The following is a 23,215-nucleotide window of genomic DNA, read 5'->3' as shown; positions in this document are numbered from 1 at the left end:
TCCAGACTCTCAGACMCCAGCACCTTCCTTGGAACAAATTCCATGCTGGAACAGTCCATATTTAGATTCATTGTGTTTTCAACTTCACACACCTGTAAAAAAACACTTACAGCTGCTGCAACTTTTTTAAATATGTGTAAGAAGACTGTTAAGTTCAGACTGCAATTACACAATTTTTTTCCACTTTACATTTCTGCTGAGAGCACATGAAAAAATATGTAATTATTTGAATGGACAGCATTTTTGTAAAGAGTATAACTTCATAATCTCCTTTAGTACTAAGCATTAAACTATTTGGTGAAGCTCTCTACAAACTGAGCTGTTTATAGAAAAGTGCTCTTTGAAGAATTGATTTCAAAGAGTAACTGGAGGAGAATGAATGAACCCTGGGGAAAACACAAATACACTCATTCCAACAGATCACAACATGCTTTTCTCAAGACCCTCTGATGTTGYTGAGGGCAACAGCAAAGTGGAAAAGCAGAGAGTTACTAGTGATATGGGCAATATTTGATCTTGCTTTTACCACAGAACATGCCCAGTGYTGTAGCTCATATGCAAGAATGCTTTAAGTTACAAAGAAACACTGTCCACCTGTCTTCAGAAATGATCATGTTTATTTTCCAGATACCTACACATATCCAAGTCCTGCTAAATTGGTGGAACTTTTTATCCTTATGTAGCTTGCTGAAATTCAACTGCTTTAAAAATTACAATTTATATTTCTAGCTCTTCACAGCAGAAAACTTGTGATCAACATTCAGTGTGTAGCCCTGCTTTTTTTTTTTCTTTTTAAAAAAGAAAACTAAGAAAAGAAACTACCACCTGCTCATTTTTAGATCTACCATACAAGCAGAGGAAAGCTTTTCTTCAGAACTGAATTTCCCATGAGGAAAAAGTCCTCCCATAAAGTAAAGCTGCAACATTTCAGACATTAGGCAACATAATTTGTAGTTTCTCACTTACAACATCTCTGTCAATCCTGGCTGCTATCATCTCTGCTGTTTCTTCCTGCTCTTGGTATGGTCTGTGCTTCTCGTCTGCAAAAAGGGAAGAAGAGAATCAAGACATGAATAYATGTGAAATTAGTATATTAGTATATAGCAATTTCTATAGAGTTTATGCTTTAAAGTACACTACTGTAAGAAAAAGATGGACAGAGCTGTACCATTCCCTTTGCGAGGACTCCACACGGGCTGAAAACCTCGTACCTTAAAGCCTGATCCTGCCAAGCCTCACAAAAAAGGTTTCTCTATATGATTTCAGGCAACTGCCTAAAAGAAGTCAACTGCAGAAGTGTGGTACCAGGTTTTAAATTTAAAAATAAAAAAAAGCCAAACCAAAAAGAAAAACCAAAAAAAAAAAAGTTTTAAATTTAAAAATAAAAAAAAGCCAAACCAAAAAGAAAAACCAACAAAAAACCAAAAAAAACCAGCACGAAGTGGCAGATTATAAATAAAATTATTAGGAATCATCCCATTTTGCAAAATATAGTGAAAGCTACTCCAGTAGAACCAAGTAAGAGTGCTGCCATGGCTTTGAAGACATTTGAGGAAATGTAACTTTTGCATTTTTAACCCACATTAWGTACTGCACTGCATTTGTGAACAGGTGGGATTTCAGTAAAGGTGAGATTTTAGAAAAGACCTGCATGAGTAAAATAAAAGGAGCTGCAGGAACTCAGATCCACAACTGTCATACAAGACATTAAACTAATGAAACTTTTCTGATGTGAGAACTCAAGCAGAAGAACAAGATAGCCTTTACTCAAAACAGATGTACCTGTAGGTACATAGAGTAAATAATTCTTAACATTTCAGATTTCTCTGAAGATTTGTAGTTGTTTTCTTTGCATAGTTGTGTACTTTGTTAAGTGATAAAGATATAATTTAATAAAACAAAAATGATAAGGAATCCAAGGGTTTTTTTAATGGTACAGTCTTAATATCTATTATTAAAAGAACCCAAGTAAACAAACTAAAACAAGCCTCATCATAACCTCTTTAGTCTGCTTTATAGAAGGAGCTTCATTGTTTCTAAAAAAAATTTTATTTTAAAAAAAAAAAATTTAAAAAAAAAAAAAAAAAATTTTATAGAAGGAGCTTCATTGTTTCTAAAAAAAATTTTATTTTAAAAAAATCTGATCAAAATATAGATCTCTTAGGGATGTAAAAAACCTGCAAACAACCATCAAACAGAAAAATACAACCCCATTAGGAATGTTAAAATTACAGCATTTCCTAGGTAAAGCTTTAAAAAAAATTAAAAAAATAAAAATAAAAAATATATACTGGTCATTATAAATATAAATATAATATAAATAAATCATTAGTATCTCAAATCACCTTTTAATCCATGATYATATTTTTTAATTGTCCAAAACATCTGGCCCTATTTCTGAGGAGAGCATCCTTAGATGACTGCAGCAATGACAGGACCGGTCCCTGTATTACTGCTCCCATGGTCACAAAAAAGCCCAGATGAAAACCTGCAACGCCCACCCAGCTAAGAACAAGTATAAGCCCTGTGAACAGGAATTCAGAAAAYGGGAAAATGCAAGTAAATGACAAGTCAGATTGTGACAGACAGATCCTAATCCCCAGGCCAGGCAGCAGTGGCTTGGGGCGCTCCAAACTGGGYTGGAAAATCATCCTCTCTGCTCCCAGAGAGGGCGGGGGGCTGACCTTGTGTGGCCATTGCTCATCCAGCTCCTGTCATCCTCACAACGGCAGTCTTCTTAAATTATTTCTATTGCCACCAAGCAGCCCAAAAGCCCCTGCCCACCCCCTGTGTGGATTTACCAGAGCCATACTCACACTCGCCCTGCTCCGAYGCCCACGCTGACCACGCTGCCACGCGGCTCCGCACGTCCACCTGTGTGATGGTCCCTGGGGGCACGGGGGCAGGCGCCCGTGGGGGTGGTGGGATGGCACTGTCGGCTTTTGAAATCATCCTGGAGGAAGGGGAGAGAGCCAAAATGACACTTGAAGGAAAATGGTTCTGCGCCCTGGTGCTTCGTCAAGGAAAACCAGGAGGCTGCACAAGGAGCTCCTGGACTGCAGACCAYGCCATTGACTTGATGAGTGATGTGTAAATACATCAAACACAGCGGGGAATCCTCTGGTGAGGGTGTGAGCACATCTCTGTCACCTGGGAAATCCCCAGCAGGGCCAAAGAACATGATGAGRCCTGCCACTTCACACAGATAAATTCAATGGTTTGATTTTAGTAGGTGRCGTTTTTACCACCACACGCAGTTTTATGGGCTGGACTTGCCTTTTGCATGTGAGAAAATTAGAAGATTTGAAGCCACCTCTCAGCAACCCTTCAGTACCTACTCTCCTAAGTCTGGCCAGTTGTCAATCACTTTCCTTCTAAAACCCTACCATCAAAATAAAGTTCATTGGCTGATCTGTTTTGTAACAGGGTCATCCTGTCTTGATACAAACATGTCATTGTTCCCACCTGCAATTTTCCAGTTCTTAGTGTGGTTTTAAATACTGTAAGGAAAGAGGTCTTTGAATTCATTCTGCAGCTTGAAACCAATGGACAAAAAAACCCTACCACAGTAGCTTCTATCATGCATATCCCCCATTCCTTCTCCACAGCTCTATTTAAAAACAAGATCTTCACCTTAAATTCATCTCTTTATAATTCCATTTCATTCAGGGCATTCAACAACAAGACGACAAAATATCAAATGTCGTTTGGTCTTTGAACAGCAAACAACAACAAAACAAAAATTTCCTTTGCCTTTCTTTCCTCCAGACTCCCTTCACTTGTCAATAACCTTGCAGCACCTCAGCAATGCCTCAGAACCTCAGTAGGCAGGAGGGTCTGTCCCAGTGACCCAGTGCCAGCAGGCACAKGATCCAGCAGGGAGGAACCAGCACTCAGCTGCCACCCACATTTGACCTTTGGGCCTCACAGCCCTCGGAGACTGATATTTTGGATTATTTGTCCCAACAGATTAATTGACCTACATTCTTMTCCCAATTAAACCTCATTAGTTTCCCAGCACATCCAATGGGTTTGAGTCCCTCTGGATTGCCTCTCTGTGCAACCTGGTTTGCAACAGTCCCTCAAATGGTAAAGTCTGTTTATTTAATTTCAAAGTCAGAACAGTTCAGTTTCTGTTTTGTTTATACAGCAGTGCCCCTTACTCTGGCAAATCTTTACAAGTTGCACATCGGAATTTAACAGGTATCCAGAATTATTATAAATTCATTCTAATTTTTGTTCTGCAGAGACTTCTCTATTCTCTAATGTAAACATGATTATTAGAGAGATACTACCAGCATGCAGTTACACAAAACTTTCTAACAAACTACTACCATCACCATTCAGTATCTAACATATTTGTGCCCTATGCCTCTGTTTGCTACCTCTCATTTCTGTATCAATCTTCTCTGAACCCAACAGATTCTTTCCCCCACATTTTCCAACTGGCAGAGAAGCTTTTGCTGCCAGGGAAACAAGAAGTCTTGAGCATCATTAAACAGGCAGGCAGAAAGATTATTCCATCTTCAGTTGCTGTTTTATTTAACATCTTCAGATCCCAGAACCTTTTAGCATAATCTTATTTACTTGGAATTATGGGGAATTTGTGTTTTTAATTTAAATTCTGAGCTACTTGACCCATATGCAGAACAGAGACAGGACATGACATTCTCTGGCAAGTGGAATTCATCTCAATTGTTCCCATCACTAAGATGGAATTGGGAAAGGTGAGACTGACACTAAAAAATGATGGAACATGAGATAATTATTAAAGCAAGACCTYCCCACATGGCTTTGGAATTATATTACTAGCTAGAAGGAAAAAAACTCAAACCCCCCAAAAAACCCAAAAGAYAGCAGGCAGACCTGGAGAGCTTGTGAATGCTGTGACACACACCAAGAAGCTGGATTTTTACCTCAGCGTTTCAAGCCTCTTCTTTTGTTTCCCACTTTTGCTGTCACTGATTGCACTTTCAATATCTTCATGAATAAAGGTAGCCTAAGGAGACAGAAGCAGAAAATACCAGGTATCATCTACTGCATCCAGATACATGAAATAAATATCTCCTCATGCATTTTCTATGGAGCAYCTTTAGATTAGAGACTACCTTATCAAACCCCATTTATTTAAAAGCACTGGGACAAATCACTTTACACATAAACAGAACAAAGAACAGAAGAGAATCTGGGATTTGGTATTTTTGCCACTACTTCAACCTTGAGCATTATCATCATACAATTTTGTTATCTAGACACCAAATTTGTCTGAACAGATGTAATTATCTCAAGTCAGCCACTATTGCATAAGCTACTTTTTCCCTCTGTACACRTAATTATTAGTTGTCTCAATCATTTTGTTTGTCTCACACTATTAGAAAAAAACTACAATATATATAGAAGCAGCAAAACTACTACAGATGGCAGCAGCATAAGCATCAAGAAAGTAAAGATACGATTTCCTTTCAGAAAGAATGACAGCCTCCAATTTCTCTTTGATGTACCAGGAGATGAATTTTTCAGAGCATCCCCTAATCTGTTTGTTCCTGCCACTCCACAACTGCAGTCTGCCTCCACCAGTGGCCCCACAAGTGAAATTTTGATGCACGTCTAAAGCATTATTTTAATAGATCTTGCATTAAATAGGTCATGGCTTCTCGTAGGATTTGGAATGCTCTGTTACACGTCTTCAGCTGACAAATTAATTTCCTACAAAGGCTGTCAAAGCCCAMATCTGTCAGTGTCTGGCTCACTCTGCAAGGACCATGCCTTTCCTAGTGCCCTCATCATGCAGAAGTGTGTACCTATTTGGGAAGAATATGTAAGTTCTGCTAGGAACAAAAAACATGGTTGCATTTCGGATCCAAGGCAATTAAGGGACTTTTCAGGCTATTATGGTCTGCACTACAGAATATTTATGAGAATTAATAGGAAAATCTTTACGGGATCAAAGGAACTTAAACCCAGAATTCCATTAAACCAATACTCCTGGTACTTACTATTTAAATTTTTCTTGTTTATAAAATATTAGAATGCCCCAAATAATATTGATTTTAACTACTTTTTTTTTTTTTTTCATTGCACAGGTTCCTGGGGTTGGTTGTAACTTCTAAGAAAAGCAGGGAAAAGCCAACAGAGAAAGACCTAAACTTTCAAAACCGGAAAAGTTTCATGAGTAAGGAAAAAGCCCAGAGTATGGCCACAGACTCAAACAATGCTTAAGAACAAAGGGAGATCCTGGACATCCACGTCATGTTTAGGTACTCTACATTTTTATATGCACACAGAGGAGCTACTTCAAAAATAAAATTAAAAGAGACCAACTCTTCACCCTGGGAAGCTGGGTCAAAAGAGACCTCAGAAAGAATCCCTACATTATTTAGCATAGTACCACCTGAACTTCTTACAGGATCCCACTTTCTTTTAAAACAGCAAATTCTGTGCAAYAAACCACACAATACCTAATCATCCTCACACCACTCTCACTATACCAATTCCAAAACTGTTGCACAGTGTGGTTAATAATCTGTTGTTTCAAGACAATGATAAAAACTGCTACAGAGGAATTTAAAAAATCCCCATGAAGTTGTCAATTTAAATTACAGAGAATAACTAACAAAATTAAAATTTATAATCTCAGAAATAAAGAAGTATTGCAGAATGCATTAAAAAATTACACTTGAAGGTAATACTTTAATAAGAGACAATCAATCTCTTGCTTTGTTTTTCCCCTCATGCAAGGAATATTTTGTCTTTCAAGATCCCTCCTGCAGAGTAGACATGTGCAGAGGTGAGAATGTGGAGAAGGTTTAATTGTTCAGTGATAAAAAGAAAAAGTGGGTAAGAYTCAGATGAGCTCTTTGCAGATTATAAAGCAAAATTGATATAACTAAATTATTTTACACCACTTTTTTTCAGAAGTGTGAATGCAAACCATAGACATTTTCCAGAGCTTTATACATTTGCAAACCTAAATTACCGTTTACAAAAATCAATATTTACAGTAAGGAAAATATTTGAACATACAAAATTACTCTTATGCAGTACATACACTACATTTACTAACATACTAAGTACTGCTAATATCATAAGTGCATTAAACACATAGCACATTTATAAGAATAAAAGTACAGAACTATTTTCTAAGAATCAGCTCATTTTTCTTTATCCACTATACTGGTCAATCCATAAAACCTCCCCTATTCAAGTAAGTCATTGCAGACCTCCATTATTATCTTACCTTAATTTCATCACACTGGAAAAAATGCAAATCAGGCTTGTTTTGGGTTGGTTCTTTACATATTAGTGCCAGAATTGAATTGTAGTTGCATGCATTCATCACAGCTTGGCAATGCTGAATTGTGCTTAAAGGAAAATTCTCCAGTTCATTCTGTCAGAAGAGGGGGAAAAAARAATAAACACAAAATACAACCTTACTATACAGTATTCTGGTATCAGAAAAACTGCATGAGCCAAAAAGGGAAAGTGATAATAAGCTAATTAAAATCCTTAATCTCACATACATCGTTTCTCTGCTCGCTCCCTTTYTCTCTCTCTCTGAAAATGAGACTGTCACTCACAGATCTTACCTTTGATTCCAAGTCCACCAAACTGACAGCTTTGTCATCCACTTGAAGAATCATGTCTTGAGTCCACACTTTGCCTTTGGCATCCAACAATTTCAGCTTCCTTATTCCATCATCCACCGTAATCATTGCCTCTTTTCGGTCCAGAACAAAGGTGGTCAAGTGCTAGYGAGTGAGACATACATTTAAAAGAAATTATGATTGCAATTTTCCCTATTGTTCAGGAGTGTCAGTACTTGAATTGTCAGGAAGTAGCATACAAATTATTCATGAGTAAAAATGCCTTTGTACATGACAGAGCCCACCTCTAAGATATGAGAAAGACTGTTTAGTCCATAATATCATTTTAARTCAACTTATTTTTGCAGCTTGCCTTTTGACACCCACTGTCACTTCCTCACTGCTGTAAGTGGTTAGACTTGAAGGCACATTCTGACATCCTTCAGGTATCAAAGCTAGAATTACACCACGAGTTTTAATTAGCTCTCTTGAGGAGTGGAAACCTGYCTCTCTTGGCACGCTGAATCCAGGAGGTGCCAGCAGAAGCTTTCCAGGAGCTCACTGCCAATGCAGCTCCAGCACCACCCTGACCTGGAGTGTCCTCATCTCTCCCAGAGCTGCCAGGTAGACTGCTGATGAAACCAGAACGGGCTGGCATCCAACTGGGATGCCTTATGGACAGGCTGRTCACCTTTATGTACAACACAGTAGAAAATGGTTATTGCTTTTGCTCACCATCAACTTGGAATATTCTCCCAATTCAATAGAAACTAAACAGCACCTCACAAAAGTCCCCTYAGCTAGTTTCCCTGCCATTATGGTTGTGGCAATTTCTCCTTCAGAATATCAACTGTGCAAAAAAACCCAGAAAATTATTTCATTTTGTTCAGGYACAAATCCACCTTCGAATTTTTATTGAAGAACTGGTAACACTCATTCAAGCTGAACCATGTCTAATAAATGCCTGCATATCTGTCTTCTAAATAACTTTAAAAAAAATAAAAATAAAAAAGAATTAACTGTGCTTCCTTCTATTACAGAATAAGAGCACTTAGTAATTACAGATAAGAAAGTAGGTGTAAGCTGCAAATCAAAGTATTTAAAAGAAGTAAAGCAAAACAAACTCTGTACTGGCTGCTTACCCAGGAATGCTCAGATTCCCATTGTAAGAAATGATTGTTACACCAGTACAGGACCAAAATCATTGTGAAGAAACCACACAAATACAGGCAATTAGAAGCAGCACATGTGCTCATTTGCAAGCTGATCATAGGACTGAAGCACTTAAAATTAAGAGTCTTCTGCAYATGATCTCACAATTCAGAGATGATTTAAAACACAGCAAAAAAGAGCTGAGTGTCTGTGGTGTTTGCAAGACTTGGCTTAACCCATGGCAGTGGTCTGATGGCAGCAGGAGAAAGTTTGAGMCAAAGTAAGGCTGCAAAAGGAGGCACCACATTCAAAAAGTGCTTAACAGGCTCCACAGAGGCACCCAGGTTTACTCTGCTGAATATTTTAAATACTCAGAGAGCAGCAAGCAGTAATTCTGTGAAGCAGATTAAGGCAGAGAGTCACACACTTTGCTCTTCATGCTGGGGAAGAATCTGTGCAGGCAGAAAGTGTTCAGCTACTACGTGTCCTTCTCAGTGGGGCTTTGAGGGGTTAACGCTCAGCACTCTATGAATATTCTAATCCCTCTGCTGATTATATCTGATCAGAGTATTAGTTTTAAATATCATCCAGTGTGCCCTGCCAGCAGCACAGTGTTATTCAGCTCTGCCTCATCTTTGCAAGCAGCCAGGTTCAGAGACAGGGCAGCGCAAGGCRTTGAATTGATACCCCGTCGGGAAGCCCTGTCCATTTGCCAAACTACACACAACTTTGCTTMCATTCCTCTACACCCAAATTTCAGCTCTTTATGGCAAAGCTACAGACTTTCAGACATTTCAGTGTAATCCATTCCGAAGTGACCCCAGGCTGGCGGGATATTTTGGAAGATGCATGTGCCTTCAAGCTGATATGTCCCCAAAAAAACACGCAGGCAAAAATAACCGCGTGTAACTGAAAGCTGTGATGGGGGGATCGGTCTCATCTCACCTCGACGTGATACTGTGACGTTTCAGACACGCTGCTGACACTGTCTCGTGCATAATTCTTCCTTTGTTCTAGAGATGGGAGGAAAAGAAAGAGCAATTATTCATTCAGTGTCTTATCCTGGTGTTTTGACTGCTTCTCAGAGATGCTTTGGACAAGTTGTATATATGAGGAGAGGAGATAAGCTGTGGTTAATTTCTGTATTTCAGCAGAAAATGCCTCCACCCCCACACAGGCCAGAACAAGGACCATTCTTACGTCAACAGCGCTAACAGAGAGCTGGTGGGTGCAAACAAAAGCCAGTTATCATCCAGTGAGTCAGGACACTGGAGGGGAGCARTGTTCTGACTGGAAACACTTCTCTGGGAAGCCTGATCATTAAAATCTTTGGCTTACTACTTTGGTGGCAGTATGATAATGAGCACTGGGCTCACTGGATTTGTACAAACCTCCTTCAAAGCAGAAGTATTTTCTGATATGTAGAAATACTTATGTTAAATCTGCAAGACAACAAAGCCACACACAAAAGAAGACCTGACTCATCCTTTGTTTCCTCATAAAGTATTCAATTCATTGAATTGCTAATGCAGGAACATGCATGGAAATACACATATACACAGCAAAATACCTCTAAACAGCAGTATTTTTCAGCTAAGAAGACACAATGCTGCAAAACCAGAAACATCGTGTGCCTTTTACTCTGTACAATAAATTCACGTTAAACCAGGAGGCGAAGGGGAAAAGTAAGATGAAGACACAACACACACCCACACCACAAAATAATGAATTTCGATGAATGCCGAAGAACACTTTTCAAATATAGTGGAAAAGAACTGAATGCAACATTTGAAAGGTTTGGGGGGTTTTTTTGGGTTTGTTTTTTTCTTCACTAAAAAACTACCTAAGTGCCTGATCTGGAACACCAGGGGCTTTGTTTTGAAAAAGTCACTAGATGACATGGCACAGAGAGGTCTAAGGAAACTCTGGGAGCAGGCAATTCTTCTTCCTACAGTTCATTAAAAATCTTGATTTTTGATCTTCAACTAAAATTGAAGATTTTGTTCAGAAGGAAAGTACTTCATGTACATAAAAGATACACCTATTTCATCACACCTGGAGTAGTTGCAGATGAAATAAAAGTGCTTCTGTTGACAGGAAGGTTAAATTACTTTCTGCAAAATAAAAAATGCTAAATGCTAAACCACTACCAAGCACAAGATCTGTGACATACAAAGATCTGCAGTGAGGACACCATAAAGTCTCTTCTGTGACCAGGGYTCCTCCATAGAGGAATTCCAGGTGCACACAAAGACACGAGATACTGGTAGAAGCATTTGTCACATTTTATAAATATACCATTATCCCTCCGCTTCTCAGTGATTTTCACCAAAAACAAGTTTCTGAAATACATCACTGGCTTGAAGCCCCCCTCCCACGGTGACAAATGCCACTCATGCAACAGAGCCATCCCAATCCTGCACAGCAGCTGCTCAGTTTGCTTTATCAAGGGAAAYGTGCAGTGCAAACAATCAAATCTAAGAACACTATTATACGATTTTTTAGTCAGGTGTGTGAATATTTCAAAATATATAAAATATATTACTTTCATTATTTCATTTATACTTAAGATATAAAATATCTTACTTTCATTATCCATTTTTCTGTAATCACAGGGCAGAGGATCAGCATTGGTGATTCCATCTGCATCTGCTATTTCTGCTTTTGCAGCATGTTACTTATTTTTTCAGTTAATTGTCTTTTTAACCACAACACACAAACATGCACACCCCAGGAACACACTCAGTAAAGCAGCACTGTCTGATCTGCTACCTTTCTTTTTTTGTTTGGATGATGATCTGAAGAAGTAAAGTCCATCTGTTCCTAACAAAACAAGGGGATTAAAAAGGAGCATCTAGTTTAATCCCATAGAATTATTTGCATCTCTAAGGGGATCAGTTAGCAGTCTTCTTATGGGCTGTAAATGATACTTAAATACTGTCCAGTAAGACAGAATATGTGTTTTAAAGAAATAAACAAAAAAAAAATTACTTGTTTCAGTAAACAATGTACAAGATACTCAGTTTTGAGCGTTATCYTCTTTTAGGTGAACAAAAATGCACGTTTTATGCTATTAAATTAAACAAGCATAAGAAAGTTTACAWCCACTGTAAAATTTATGAATCCTGCAAACAGTAACAGTTGGAGTTGCTTTAAATAAATGAAGGAAATCTGGCATACGTAGAGGCTCCAAAGGAATTTAAAAGAAAAGAGTACATTCTGCAAGAGATTCCTTATTCTGCTTCACATCAGTTTTGTTCTGTGCTAAGACGGGAATTTCAAAACTATTTGTAGCACTGATTAACACATCCTCTTCCACAGAGCAGCACAGTGCTCCCAGTTAGACATGATGGAAAGGTGCTCAACACACACTGTCATGGTGAGAACAAGAGTGTTTACAGAAGAGACAGAGCTTTCTGCGTGTTGATCATATCTGTGGTTGCCTACACKTGAGAGCCAAGGACAGCCCCTCGAGTTCTGCATTGTTAATTACAACATAATAATAATAATAATTTACAAAAAATTACATTTAACAAAAGTCAATCTGTGTCTATGTTAATAAAAAGTACAGACACAGAAACTGAGGGTCCATACTGAGAGCAATTCATATTTACCAATTTGTTACTTCAATGCAGTTAGAATGAGAATTAGAACCTGCCAGAAACCCAAGTTATCATTTAGGGTAGAACAGAACATTTCAGCTGAAACTGAAGCACTGCTATAGGAGATCTGGAGGTGGGTACTGCAGTTACACTCTGAAATTATTCACCTTACAAAATACATCTTCTAACATATCCTGGCATCAGGCAAAACTCTTCAATTGTGTTTATCTTCAACCTTTGTTTTTCAAACCTTTTGCAATCCAACAGTTTACAAGTGAGTCTCCTTTCCCTTGGAGCTGCTCATCACCCAGGCTCCCTGAGACGTGGTTTCCTTGGCTGCCTGGTGTGACTCGCACTGAAGGATGAACAGTCCCCCCGTGATAATATGAACACAGCACAAAGAAAGGGGAAGGAAAAAAGAAAAATAGAAAAAGGAAAGGAAATAAAAGAAAAAGRCTGGCAGCTAGAATACATGCTCTGTCCCATGGTTTTTGCCAGTAGCTCAAAAGGAAATKTCAACCTCTGCTTTCTCCTAGTGCTTGGCTCCTGTCCCAGGTCCTACCTACAACCCTCCAAAACCCTCACCTTGCCATCAGAAAGGACACAAACCCTTTTATATCTGCTCCTGCTGAAGTGCTCCATTGTCTTGAGCTTCTACAAATATTGATATAAACCTGTTCTCTGTCCTCCTTTATCCATGGGACACAAGGGACTGCTGCTCCTTCCTACAGCACCTCTGTGTTTTCACCCCCAAGTCAGAGACAGATCTCAGCACATGACTCTCACAGCTTTTCTCATCWGTATACATCTTCTTCTTCTCTTCCTACAAAGTTGCTCATTTCCATTCTTCTGGAAATGTAGCTTCCATCTMTCAACTCTTTCACATATCAAAGTGGCGGATTCTTACCTATCAATATTAATCTGACTGCTTTTAGAGAAACCTTAAAACATCTCTTCACTTATTAAATGGTCTTCAAATGCAAGTAACACATWTAAAACCATAATTAAAAATAAGAACAGAATTTGCTGATGTGCTCAATGTAGTCAGTCTGGCTAGGAGGTGATTTGGGATCTGATAACACAGGGATRTTTCAGCTGTTGCTCAATCATGTCAAAGCCTCCTCTATTTTTTATTCTGCTGCCCCAGTGAGTGGTCTGGGGTGCACAAGTGGTTGAGAGGGGACATAGCTGACCCCGTCTGACCAAAGGGGTGTTCCATAATGTTTAACATCCTGCTCAGCAGTAAAATTGGCAGGTAGTCTTTCCAAGGAGWCTTGGGATAGACTGGGCATTGCTCTGCTTATGGGAAGTTGTGAGCAAATGCCTTTGTCTTACTCAGTCTTTTTTCCTCCCTGYTCTTTCCTTCACTTATTTTGCCATCTTTATCTTGGTCTATCACRTTTTTTTCCTTGCTTTTGCTCTTCAAATTCTCTCCCCTATTCTGCTGCAGAGAGGAGACAGGGGGAATGAGCAAACAAATGGACAGGTCCTCAGCTGGGGTCAGCCCCTGACAATGAAAACAAACTAATGTTTTGTATGCTCTGTTTCACTCTCCTAATCCTCCCAATCAATCTCAGCCTCTCACAGGTCCCATCATGCATGAAGAAGCTATTGAAGCTGAAGTGAAATGCTGCAACAGACACTTCCAGATATAATGCATAAAACTATCAAAATATGAATCAAACTATCAAAGTTATTGAGATTTTTTTAATACATACTCTACTCATTGCTACTCTTACATCCACCACTTAAAATACAGTGCAGCCTTAATACCAGTAAGATCAAACTCTGCTGGTATGCTGCACACCATTTACCTAAAGGATTTTCCCTCTGGTAAAAGAAAAAAAAAATAAAAGAGGATCATGGCAAAAGGCACTTCAGTTAAATTCTAATCACAATCTATAGCAAATGCAACCCAGAAGAATCTGATTAAAATAAAATCTCTCACAACACAAAGGCAATAAAGTGAAAAGCAGCACAACATTTYACTTACATAGGTCCTGAATGTAAGATCTACCAGCTACTAAAGCTTCTGAAGGAACAGGAACATTGATCCACAGAAACTGGTTCTATTCTTGATGTCTTATGTGGACAGATATTACTGCCATTCACGTTTTGTAAAATTATTGAATTCACCAATCATCAGGAACAGACCACATTTCTGCTTTTAAACAGATGTTGAAAGGCATTGATTTTATTTTCATTTCTGAAAGCATTCAAACCACCAGAAAAGAAAAAGCAATGTCTAAACCAAAGACTTTTAGCCAAGTAAAAACACTCCCAGACAGTACATGACRCAGAAAAACAGGACTGTAGATTGCTCTGAAATTTGATGGCAACCCACGCGGACATGGAATGAGAATCTCCGTCACAAGCCGCCCTAAGAATCCTGGAGTGACAGTATAAAATRATTCCACACGTCATCAAGCAGAAAAGCCCAATATTTCGTTTACTACCATTTATCTGCATTGGACTGATTGCTGATATCCTTTTAAGAACAGATTGCAGCACAGCTGGAAAAAAAAAATCAGCTTGAGGCAGAGCAAAGTGCAGGAGACGTGACCTAAACATCCGGGGACAAAGGTCAAAACTTGAGTTCAAAACCAATCTCCTTTTCAGAGGAACAAACACTATCACTTTCAGAGATTTACACCACAGGCTTCTCTCTGATGACTGTGTGGAGCTAGCAGTCAAAGGAAGTGTGCTGTTTATAAGTCAATTGTCAACTTAATTTGAGAATCAGAACACTACAAGCACATTAYATGGATGGCTTCTTTCCATGGACTCATTTACCTGCCTGGGAGCTGCTTGAGATTTCCCTGAATTTGTTACACTGCAGCTCTTGCTCCRAATGAGGCACATGAGCAATGCAAAAACACACAGGCGATTCCACTTCTAGCTCCTAATCACAGYCACCAGAGTATAAACTSGGCRKACAAAAGTTAAATTCTAAAGAYTGTACTCAGTMTTTYYTAACGAGGTGTGTGAAGACAATTTTAGCCACATCTTTCAGTTCTATTTTGCACAGTAATGTGATGATGTGGAGCGAGCTCCTGGTTGATTCCTCCCGAGGAACGCAGCCGCTCCGCTCTGGCACAGCCCCAGCACAGCCCTGACACKGCTGCACCTCTGCCCAGGGCAGAACTACTCAAGGCAGATGGAGAAGAGAGTGCTACGTCAACAAATGACAGTAGGAGCCAAAGCCCATTGCAGGTGGAAAGATTGGGAAGCCAGTGATGACAGAAACCCTGTAAGGATGCGCAGAGGGCACCTTCCCTCCTGGTTCAGAGACAGATTTGTCATGCAAACAGAAAAMGGGTCATTTCAGGAAGGAAATGAGAGAAAACAAAGGGATTATTTGACACAGGAGAAAAGGCAATTGCAAGGAAGTTCTCGCTGTCAGACAGACACATCAGAGATAGTGATGGYTCCACTTTGGTTTACAGCTGAACTGGGGCTAACACCAATAAAATTCCAGCCTTTTTCCCACAGCACTGTGGCCARCCTGTCTGATGACTGAAGGGCTGAACAATCATGAATCACCTCAGCACTGGGATCTAAGACATAAAATTCATGCCACGACATAAACACGCCTCTGTATATATAGAAAYACACACACATAACAATAAACAATATTAAGGAGTAATAAGTAGTAGCAATAATAAAGGAGTAATAATAATAAGTAGTAGTAGTAATAATAATGACAATAACAATAATTATTATTATCAATGTGGTGTTAATAATAATATTAATAATAATAGTAATAGTAATAGTAGTAGTAGTAGTAGTAGTAGTAGTAATAATAATAATAATAATAATAATAATTCCTTTTTTCAATTTAGTCTTTATAATGCTTGGAAGGAATTGAGTTGAAGATCAAGTGGTCACTTAAGAACCCAGGTACCGTTTTCACTCATTGATAGTCATGAATAGGTAGCTTGGTCAAAATGACACTGAAGTTTTCCAAGGAAAGGAAATTTTTCATAGGCAAAAGTTTGCTGCCAATGTCATGTAATCAAATTTCAGCAAAATAAAAAAAAGTCCATTTTACTTTTACAGTAAAATTATAGGTATTTTTTTTCCAGTATAACTGAATCTATTAACTTGAATAAAATAATACATTTAAAACATATGTACATAACACAACATAAAATGTAAAGCTAAGACAGCTCCCTCCTGCTTTATAGGATTTCAGTCTCATGAATCTCAAATAAAATAATTTAGTCAGTTATTAATTATAAATAACATACTTTTTAATGAGAATTTTTAATGCATTTTAACAATTCCAGTATCACTCAGATGCTTTCCACCCCCTTTGGGACACTATGCACAAAAAGTTTAGCATCACAAAGGAAGACAACGCACATGTGGGATGCAAGAGAGTAGTAACTTGGTTGTTAAAAATTAGGAAATTAGGAAAATTAAATTGCCCTGAATTTGAGAAAGGTTTTAGATGTTTCCCTTGTCTTTTCCAGCTCATGTATGTGGTGATAGCAACAGCCTGGATCTTTAAGTGTATAAAACAGAGCAGAAGTAGCAAAATGTGCAAACTGCACTCTAAAAGCTGTGCCAACACATATCCACTTGSAGCTCCAAAATAACTGATTCCTCCACTTCTTTCAGCTCCTGGCAACTGCAACTACAGTTCTGTGATATATCTACCAACAAGAGAAGTGAACTAAGGACAATTMATTTTACAGGAGCCACCACACATCAGTTTCATGGCAAGCATTTTCAATCAGTACCTGAATTCAGTTAAGTATTTTGGAAGTAAAAAAACACTGCTGTACATATCAAATTTACTCACTTGTCCCCAGCTTCTCCTGACACGTGACCCTCCCATCATGTTTGACAGGAAAAAGCTCAGAGAGATACTATTTTAAAAGCCCACAAAGATTAAAGGACATGGTTAAGACACTGATATTGCCACACTGTTGAAACATGTACTCCTGAAAAATTACGATGATGACATAAAATGAAAAAGAAACCACATAAAGAAAAAAAAAAATCATAAGGAAATAAACTGCTAAGAGTTTTTTGTAATGTCTCTTGCTGGTTTCCGTAACCACCTACTATTTCTGTCAACACTTGCAATTGTTTTGTTGAGCGAACCCATACAGGATGCAGAAATCACTCTTTTTTACTACTTGGATGTTGCAGTTATCAGCCACCTCTCTTTGAGCTTTCCAGCTGSTTAACCTGCAGAAGAGTGGCAGATACACAGAGGGAGAGCAGGCTGATGTCTGAGGGGTTCTGTACAGGACCAGATCCTCAGGGGAAGCCTTGTCCTTCCAGTCTTGTCAGTCATACTGACTTTCAAAAGAGCATTTAGCAACAKGCACAGATTTACAAAGCAGAACTTCTCACCGCCTCACTGCTGCTTCTACTTCCACTCCAGCACAGCTATCAGTGGGATGTACTCGCAGTGGAGGAGGATGACCTGAAAATGGGGCAATTTGGCTGGCAAGGAACATGACTACATTTCTCCTCCACAGTGATTTGGCAYCAGGCTGGAGAGTAGTGTGTACAGCCAAGACAAATACTACCATTTGTAGCTGGTGAGTGCAAATACGTTTAGGCATTTGTAAGTARCATCACATCTGACAGTCACAGAGCCTGTTGAAAACAGAACGCCAAACAGGGCTCCAAATCCACTTCACCAACTCTGATTTCCATTAAATCCTTGTGCCAGAGAAGAATAATATTGTAAATGCTTTTCTGCTGGAAGGGGATGAAGGTGGGGAGGCAGAGGGTCAAACCAAACCCATAGCACAGCTAAACTCCTGAATGCATATCTTAGCTAAAGGATCACCTGGAGTTCGGTGATGAATGCTTTACACATGGCTGCCTTGAAAATGAGCAGGTGGARGTTCTCTACTTAAGTAAACTGAGCATTTTCTAGTTAGCCTAGCTCACTTTAGTAGGAATAAAATCACTTTGGTTTTTAATTTAGTTGACAGACACACCCATGTGTATTTACATACACTTCCAGACTAATACATGTAAAATATTTCCTCCATGACATCATGATCAAATATTTAAACAGCAACTTAGCATAGAAGTTCAGAAACTTTTTGCCACCTTACCATAGAGAGCTTTTGCACTTGTTCTTGAATTCTGCTCCCTCTCTGCCTGAGCAARCGTTGGGGAGCCATAGCCACTGGAAGAAAAAAATTTGATTATCTTTTGTATAGATTTATTTGGAACATAGAAACAGGCACTGGAAAAAACAAAACCCTCCCTTATGTAGAACTACACATACCTACAACATTAGTAACAGAGAATGATCCTGGATATTTGTTCCATACCATAAATATGATGGAGAATGTTTCACTTGGGCTGCAGGCCTTTCTGAGCTCTTTTTTGTTGCATTAATACAAGGTTATGCACAACTGGGGTGTGGCATACACACAGATACCACCATAATTCAATTAACAAAATTCACTGCATAATTATAATAATGATAATAATAGGAGCAATAACAATAATGACTACGCCAAAGAATTGGGTAGGATTTGGGRTTTGTTTTCTGTGTACACAAGTGTGGATTGCTTTAAACAATTTTAGCCATTTCTAATCTAAAACTTAAAATTACTGTCATGGTTTTACACAAAGGAAAAGGCAATATGACTGCAAGTGTATCGAGAATGAGCCATATACGAGTCCACCTTAAAGGGACAACAATATGAGAARCAAAAGACAGCACAAATCTCCTTCTCCATGCAGGAATACATGTTCTTTGGCATCAGACAGGTAAATYCTCATTATTGTTGTGAGTAAGTCTAGTGCCATGCTCCTGCTACAGGATCACCCTCCTGTCTTAGGCAAGGTAACACTTGCAGGTAGCAGTTGCTGTGCTCTGTTTACTGGAAACAGGCTGTTCCCACAGATGGAGAAYGCAGCCTCATCTTTTATGCATAAAAACGCATTCACTCAGAGCCAACCTTAAACATCTCAGGCACACAAAGGTCTCTCCGAGTAACATAACAAGGAAGTTATGGCTACAGCAATTTATTTGCCTGTTCCAGCTGAGTCCATGCAGWAAAACAGCTTTCCCTTACACAAAAATCAGTCAGATGAAATCAGTCACTTTGGTTCCACAGTTTGCAGACCCTTTACTCTTTTACAAGAAATTGCCTTTGCACAATTCCAGTGGGATCTACTAATTATAACTCTATCTGAAATGAAAGCTTAAAGAAAGAAGTACAACACTATTTTTTTGTCCWTAAACGGAAAGTCTAAGGCATAACCTTACTTCATTTGAGGAAAGTAACTTCCGTATCCACCGGGAGGGGTGTTTGATATGTGTCCATTCATTCTTACTGTCACTCACTGGAAGAAACGACCTGGGAAAAGAAATAACAGCACTTRAATTGAAGCCTCTTAAAAGATGAAGGTTTAATACCGAAGTAATACGAACCTAATGAGAAAATTATGGTTGAAATGGGAACAAAATTGCATCAACAAGCTCAATTGTTATTAACTGCATCCCGGGGATGCCTCAAAGATCCATTGTGGAACTTCTCCCAATTGCAATTTGATAGTTATTGCTTCAAATAATTTATAATTTAGTGAACAAAGCTATTATTTTCGATACAATGGTCTTTAGGAATAGCTTTAGAAATAAAAGGCTCACTAAATAAAGAACAACATCTACTGCAAAAGTGAACTAGATGTTCCGAATGGCAACTTTATTAGTCAAGCGCGCTTAATTTCAACCCTCAATTCATTTCCTTTAAATGAAACTTTTGAAATGATCTTTTTATACATATTCTATGAAACATATCAGCTTAATTGTTAGAAAAATACATTATCAAAATAAAACACAATAGTTAGCACAAAAGGAAACTTGGTTAGCTATTTCGGTACTTAAGAAAGTTTGGCAAGGCAAATGAAACCTTTCGTATAAAAGTAGTACTGAAAAGGCCATGATAAAACAGTTTAAAAATTGCCTTCTCCCTTYAATAGCATGTCCATTGAAGTTAAAACTGACTCTGGAAAGTGACTTTCATAACCCTTTCACATTCAAATTTAGCATGGGCAAATATTCTTTTATTTGCATACATACATGAATAATCCAAATTTGACTCTTTCYCTACATTTCAGTCACACTGCAGAATAGCCAAAAGCATATCAGATAAAATTTGTGCCTGACAAAAGCTCCATTTCCAAAGCAAGCACAACCAGCTCTGTTTGCACTAGAGCTGCCTTTCAGCCAGCAWATCTCCTGAGCCCCTAAATCAACTCACTGCCCCACATTAACTGTTCTCTTCCTGTTCTACAGCAGCTGATTGACCTGCCAGTACCTACTGAGCATCCACATACATGCATATATTCTACTACTTTCTTTTTTCATGCCAAAAGACAACCAAAATCTGTGCTAAGCTCTAAACCCTGTCAGTTCAAGGGACACACAAGCTGCTGGTGTTGTGTGCTGAGAACAGTTTGTATACCTTTCCRAGGAGCACCTGGCATCTCCTGCCTCAGATGCAGTTAGTAAAACTAGAACTGGGCATATTTCATATGCCAAGTGAAATCACTTGGAAGGGTGGTGTTGCTTTTAGTGGGCATTATAAAGCAYTATGAAGCATTATAAAGCATGTTGGCTTAGTATATTTATTTTTTTAATTTTTTTTTCAGTTTATTTTATTTTCTTCRAAGTCTTTGATTACTCCTTGCAGACCCTCTCCAGTGACACAAGCATATTTTACTTTCATTCCCCACAAACACATCACATATCCAACCTGGTAGCCTGTTCGGCTGCTCTAAAACTCTTTTTATGGAGTGCAGTCCTTAGCAGCTGTCTCTGATAAATTACTGAGTACTGCTCAATTCATTAGCAATTACAACCTTTGGGAAGCATCCTGAAATTGTCCCATGACTTGAAAGGATACAACTACTCATTTTCTCAGCAGAATTTGCCAGCTCACTGCGCACTCCCTGTTCCGTTTCAGCGCCTGCCTGGAGCAGAGCTGCTCAGGGTGCTCCTTTCCAGCCCAGGCTGCCATTAAGCTCTTCAACCYTTCCTATCAGTTATTAATTCTTATCATCTGCAGCCATGCTCAGTTTGCTGCCCTGCTTAACAGTTTAGCCTGTGATTACYTTCCAAAGAGTGACCAGATCCAAAACACACAATTTATCTCAATTGCTGTTTGGTATCTCCAYGTTACTCTCCATGCACACATTGTTTAAAATAGCATTTATTTAACAATTCTGTTTGCCATAATATTTTGTGATTTGGAGCCTTTCTCACAGTCCTATTTATAACAAATTCAGCAACTATCTGCCTTAAAGTGAGATCTTGAAAAAAAAAAAACCCCTTGGTTTAAAACTGTCTCAGAATAATTCCACTGCTCTGACATCTTAATCTGACAAATACTTGGTTTCCATTTGTATTCGCTCAATTTTATGGATGTGGTGAAACACGCATTTTAAGTAGAAGGAATGTAATATATTAGAATTTCAAGCTTCAGCCTTTGAAGTCAGCGTGACACACTGGGTTTTAAAGCAGGAAGGAAACAGAGCAGCAGATTTTCACATTGGGGAAAGAAGATACATCTCATGACCAAATACATGCCCACTGTAAAGCATCACACGACTTATATATAAAAAGCTTCAGAATTATATTTTGAATGGATACCGAAAATCTGAAGTAAAAAATTTTGACGATTTCCAAAATAAATAAAGGACAAGCAAGCAGCTTGTTCTGCCAAGCAAACAGCAAAGTTTTAGGCAGCTTTAGTTGATATGCAAACAAAACACCACTTGCTATTAGATAGCTGAGTAAAGCCAACAGTATTTCCTGCCCTTCATGCAATTTTCCAGTGCTTTCAAAAGGCCAGGACAACTACCTCAACATGACAATTTCAAGAAGCCATGCCATGCTTTGGTCATTTGGTTCAAGAAAGCTCCTGAATATGAATACAAACAAATCCTTTTCCACGATTATTGATAATGAGTCCAAGTATTTATAACAGCATCAAAAACATCCTTGGGATTCCCCAAAATTATGAGACAATTTAATCTCTTTCATCCTAAATGTTTCAGAAAAAAAAGAAAAGATTAGGAAAACTTTTTTTTTTTTTTTTTCCCATTTAAGTGCATGATGGAGAAAAGAAGAAAACCACAACAGGGTAACAGTATGTGCAGGGCTTTGTTCATTRTTCACTTGCACAGCTTTCTCTGCTGTGTTTCTCATCTCAAATGCTCTTTCATCTCTTAACCCAGTCAGTCCTGCAGCAAAAGTCAACCCCTGCACACTGCAAAGCCATTGTCAGCCATGAGTCTATTAATAAACTCCACTTCCTCTTTAATCCTCCCTTTCACCTCAGCCCAGCAGTTCACAATAACCTAGGCTGGTGCCCTAGACTTTAAAATAAACATCCTTCACAATTAAATATAAGATCCCTCTTTAATTAGGCCTGAACTACCAACAGTTTATTTGTGAATATGACCAAAAATGGTCATGTCTCAGGATCGTGAAAAAAAAAAAAATCATGCCTGCTCTGCAAAAGAATTATTTTAAACTAGGAAAATGAAGTAAGATTTAAAGAGGAAAAAATAACAAGAAAATAGATAGAAGAATAATTAATAATATGACAAGTATCAAGGTATTTATCTTTAGGTATATTAAAATAATATATAATTAAAACCAGTAAAAATAGTTTAAAGTATTATATTTTGGGAAAAAAAACCCCATTAAATTATCTCAGCAACAACAACAAAAAAATCCACTGCTGCCATCAGCTTTATTTTTGAAGGGATATTGGTAGTCAGCAGCTCTGTAAATGACAAGGGTCCAGCTCTRTAACAGACAAACCATTTCTGAGACAGATGTGCTTTTCTCCTTTAGCAGTCAGCAGTTACAGGTGGTAATCC

At 38.4% G+C, this 23,215-nt stretch overlaps 2 protein-coding genes across 3 annotated transcripts in view; both read right to left on the bottom strand.

The window, feature by feature from the left end:
* LOC130588961 (epidermal growth factor receptor kinase substrate 8-like) overlaps positions 1-1,032 on the bottom strand; it is a 31,715-nt gene extending 30,683 nt beyond the window's left edge. For both annotated transcript variants that reach the window (XM_057390006.1, XM_057390008.1), the window contains exon 1: positions 967-1,032. In XM_057390006.1, the coding sequence (XP_057245989.1) occupies positions 967-996 (30 nt within the window). In that variant the 5' untranslated portion in view covers positions 997-1,032. The remainder of the gene's footprint in view (positions 1-966) is intronic.
* Positions 1,033-2,160: 1,128 nt separating this feature from the next.
* Positions 2,161-23,215, bottom strand: part of LOC130588948 (epidermal growth factor receptor kinase substrate 8-like) — an 87,024-nt gene continuing 65,969 nt past the window's right edge. The window contains exons 2-9 of the mRNA XM_057389990.1: positions 19,593-19,683; positions 18,424-18,497; positions 9,681-9,748; positions 7,587-7,748; positions 7,238-7,387; positions 4,917-4,999; positions 2,802-2,953; positions 2,161-2,177 (exon numbers count right to left, since the gene is read on the bottom strand). Coding sequence (XP_057245973.1) covers positions 2,161-2,177; positions 2,802-2,953; positions 4,917-4,999; positions 7,238-7,387; positions 7,587-7,748; positions 9,681-9,748; positions 18,424-18,497; positions 19,593-19,654 — 768 coding nt within the window. The 5' untranslated portion in view covers positions 19,655-19,683. The remainder of the gene's footprint in view (positions 2,178-2,801; positions 2,954-4,916; positions 5,000-7,237; positions 7,388-7,586; positions 7,749-9,680; positions 9,749-18,423; positions 18,498-19,592; positions 19,684-23,215) is intronic.

This window comes from Malurus melanocephalus, unplaced genomic scaffold (genome assembly GCF_030028575.1).
Source record: "Malurus melanocephalus ecotype Western Australia unplaced genomic scaffold, MMel_1.1 scaffold_22, whole genome shotgun sequence".
Classification (NCBI taxonomy): domain Eukaryota; kingdom Metazoa; phylum Chordata; class Aves; order Passeriformes; family Maluridae; genus Malurus; species Malurus melanocephalus.
This window is presented reverse-complemented; position numbering and strand designations above follow the sequence as displayed.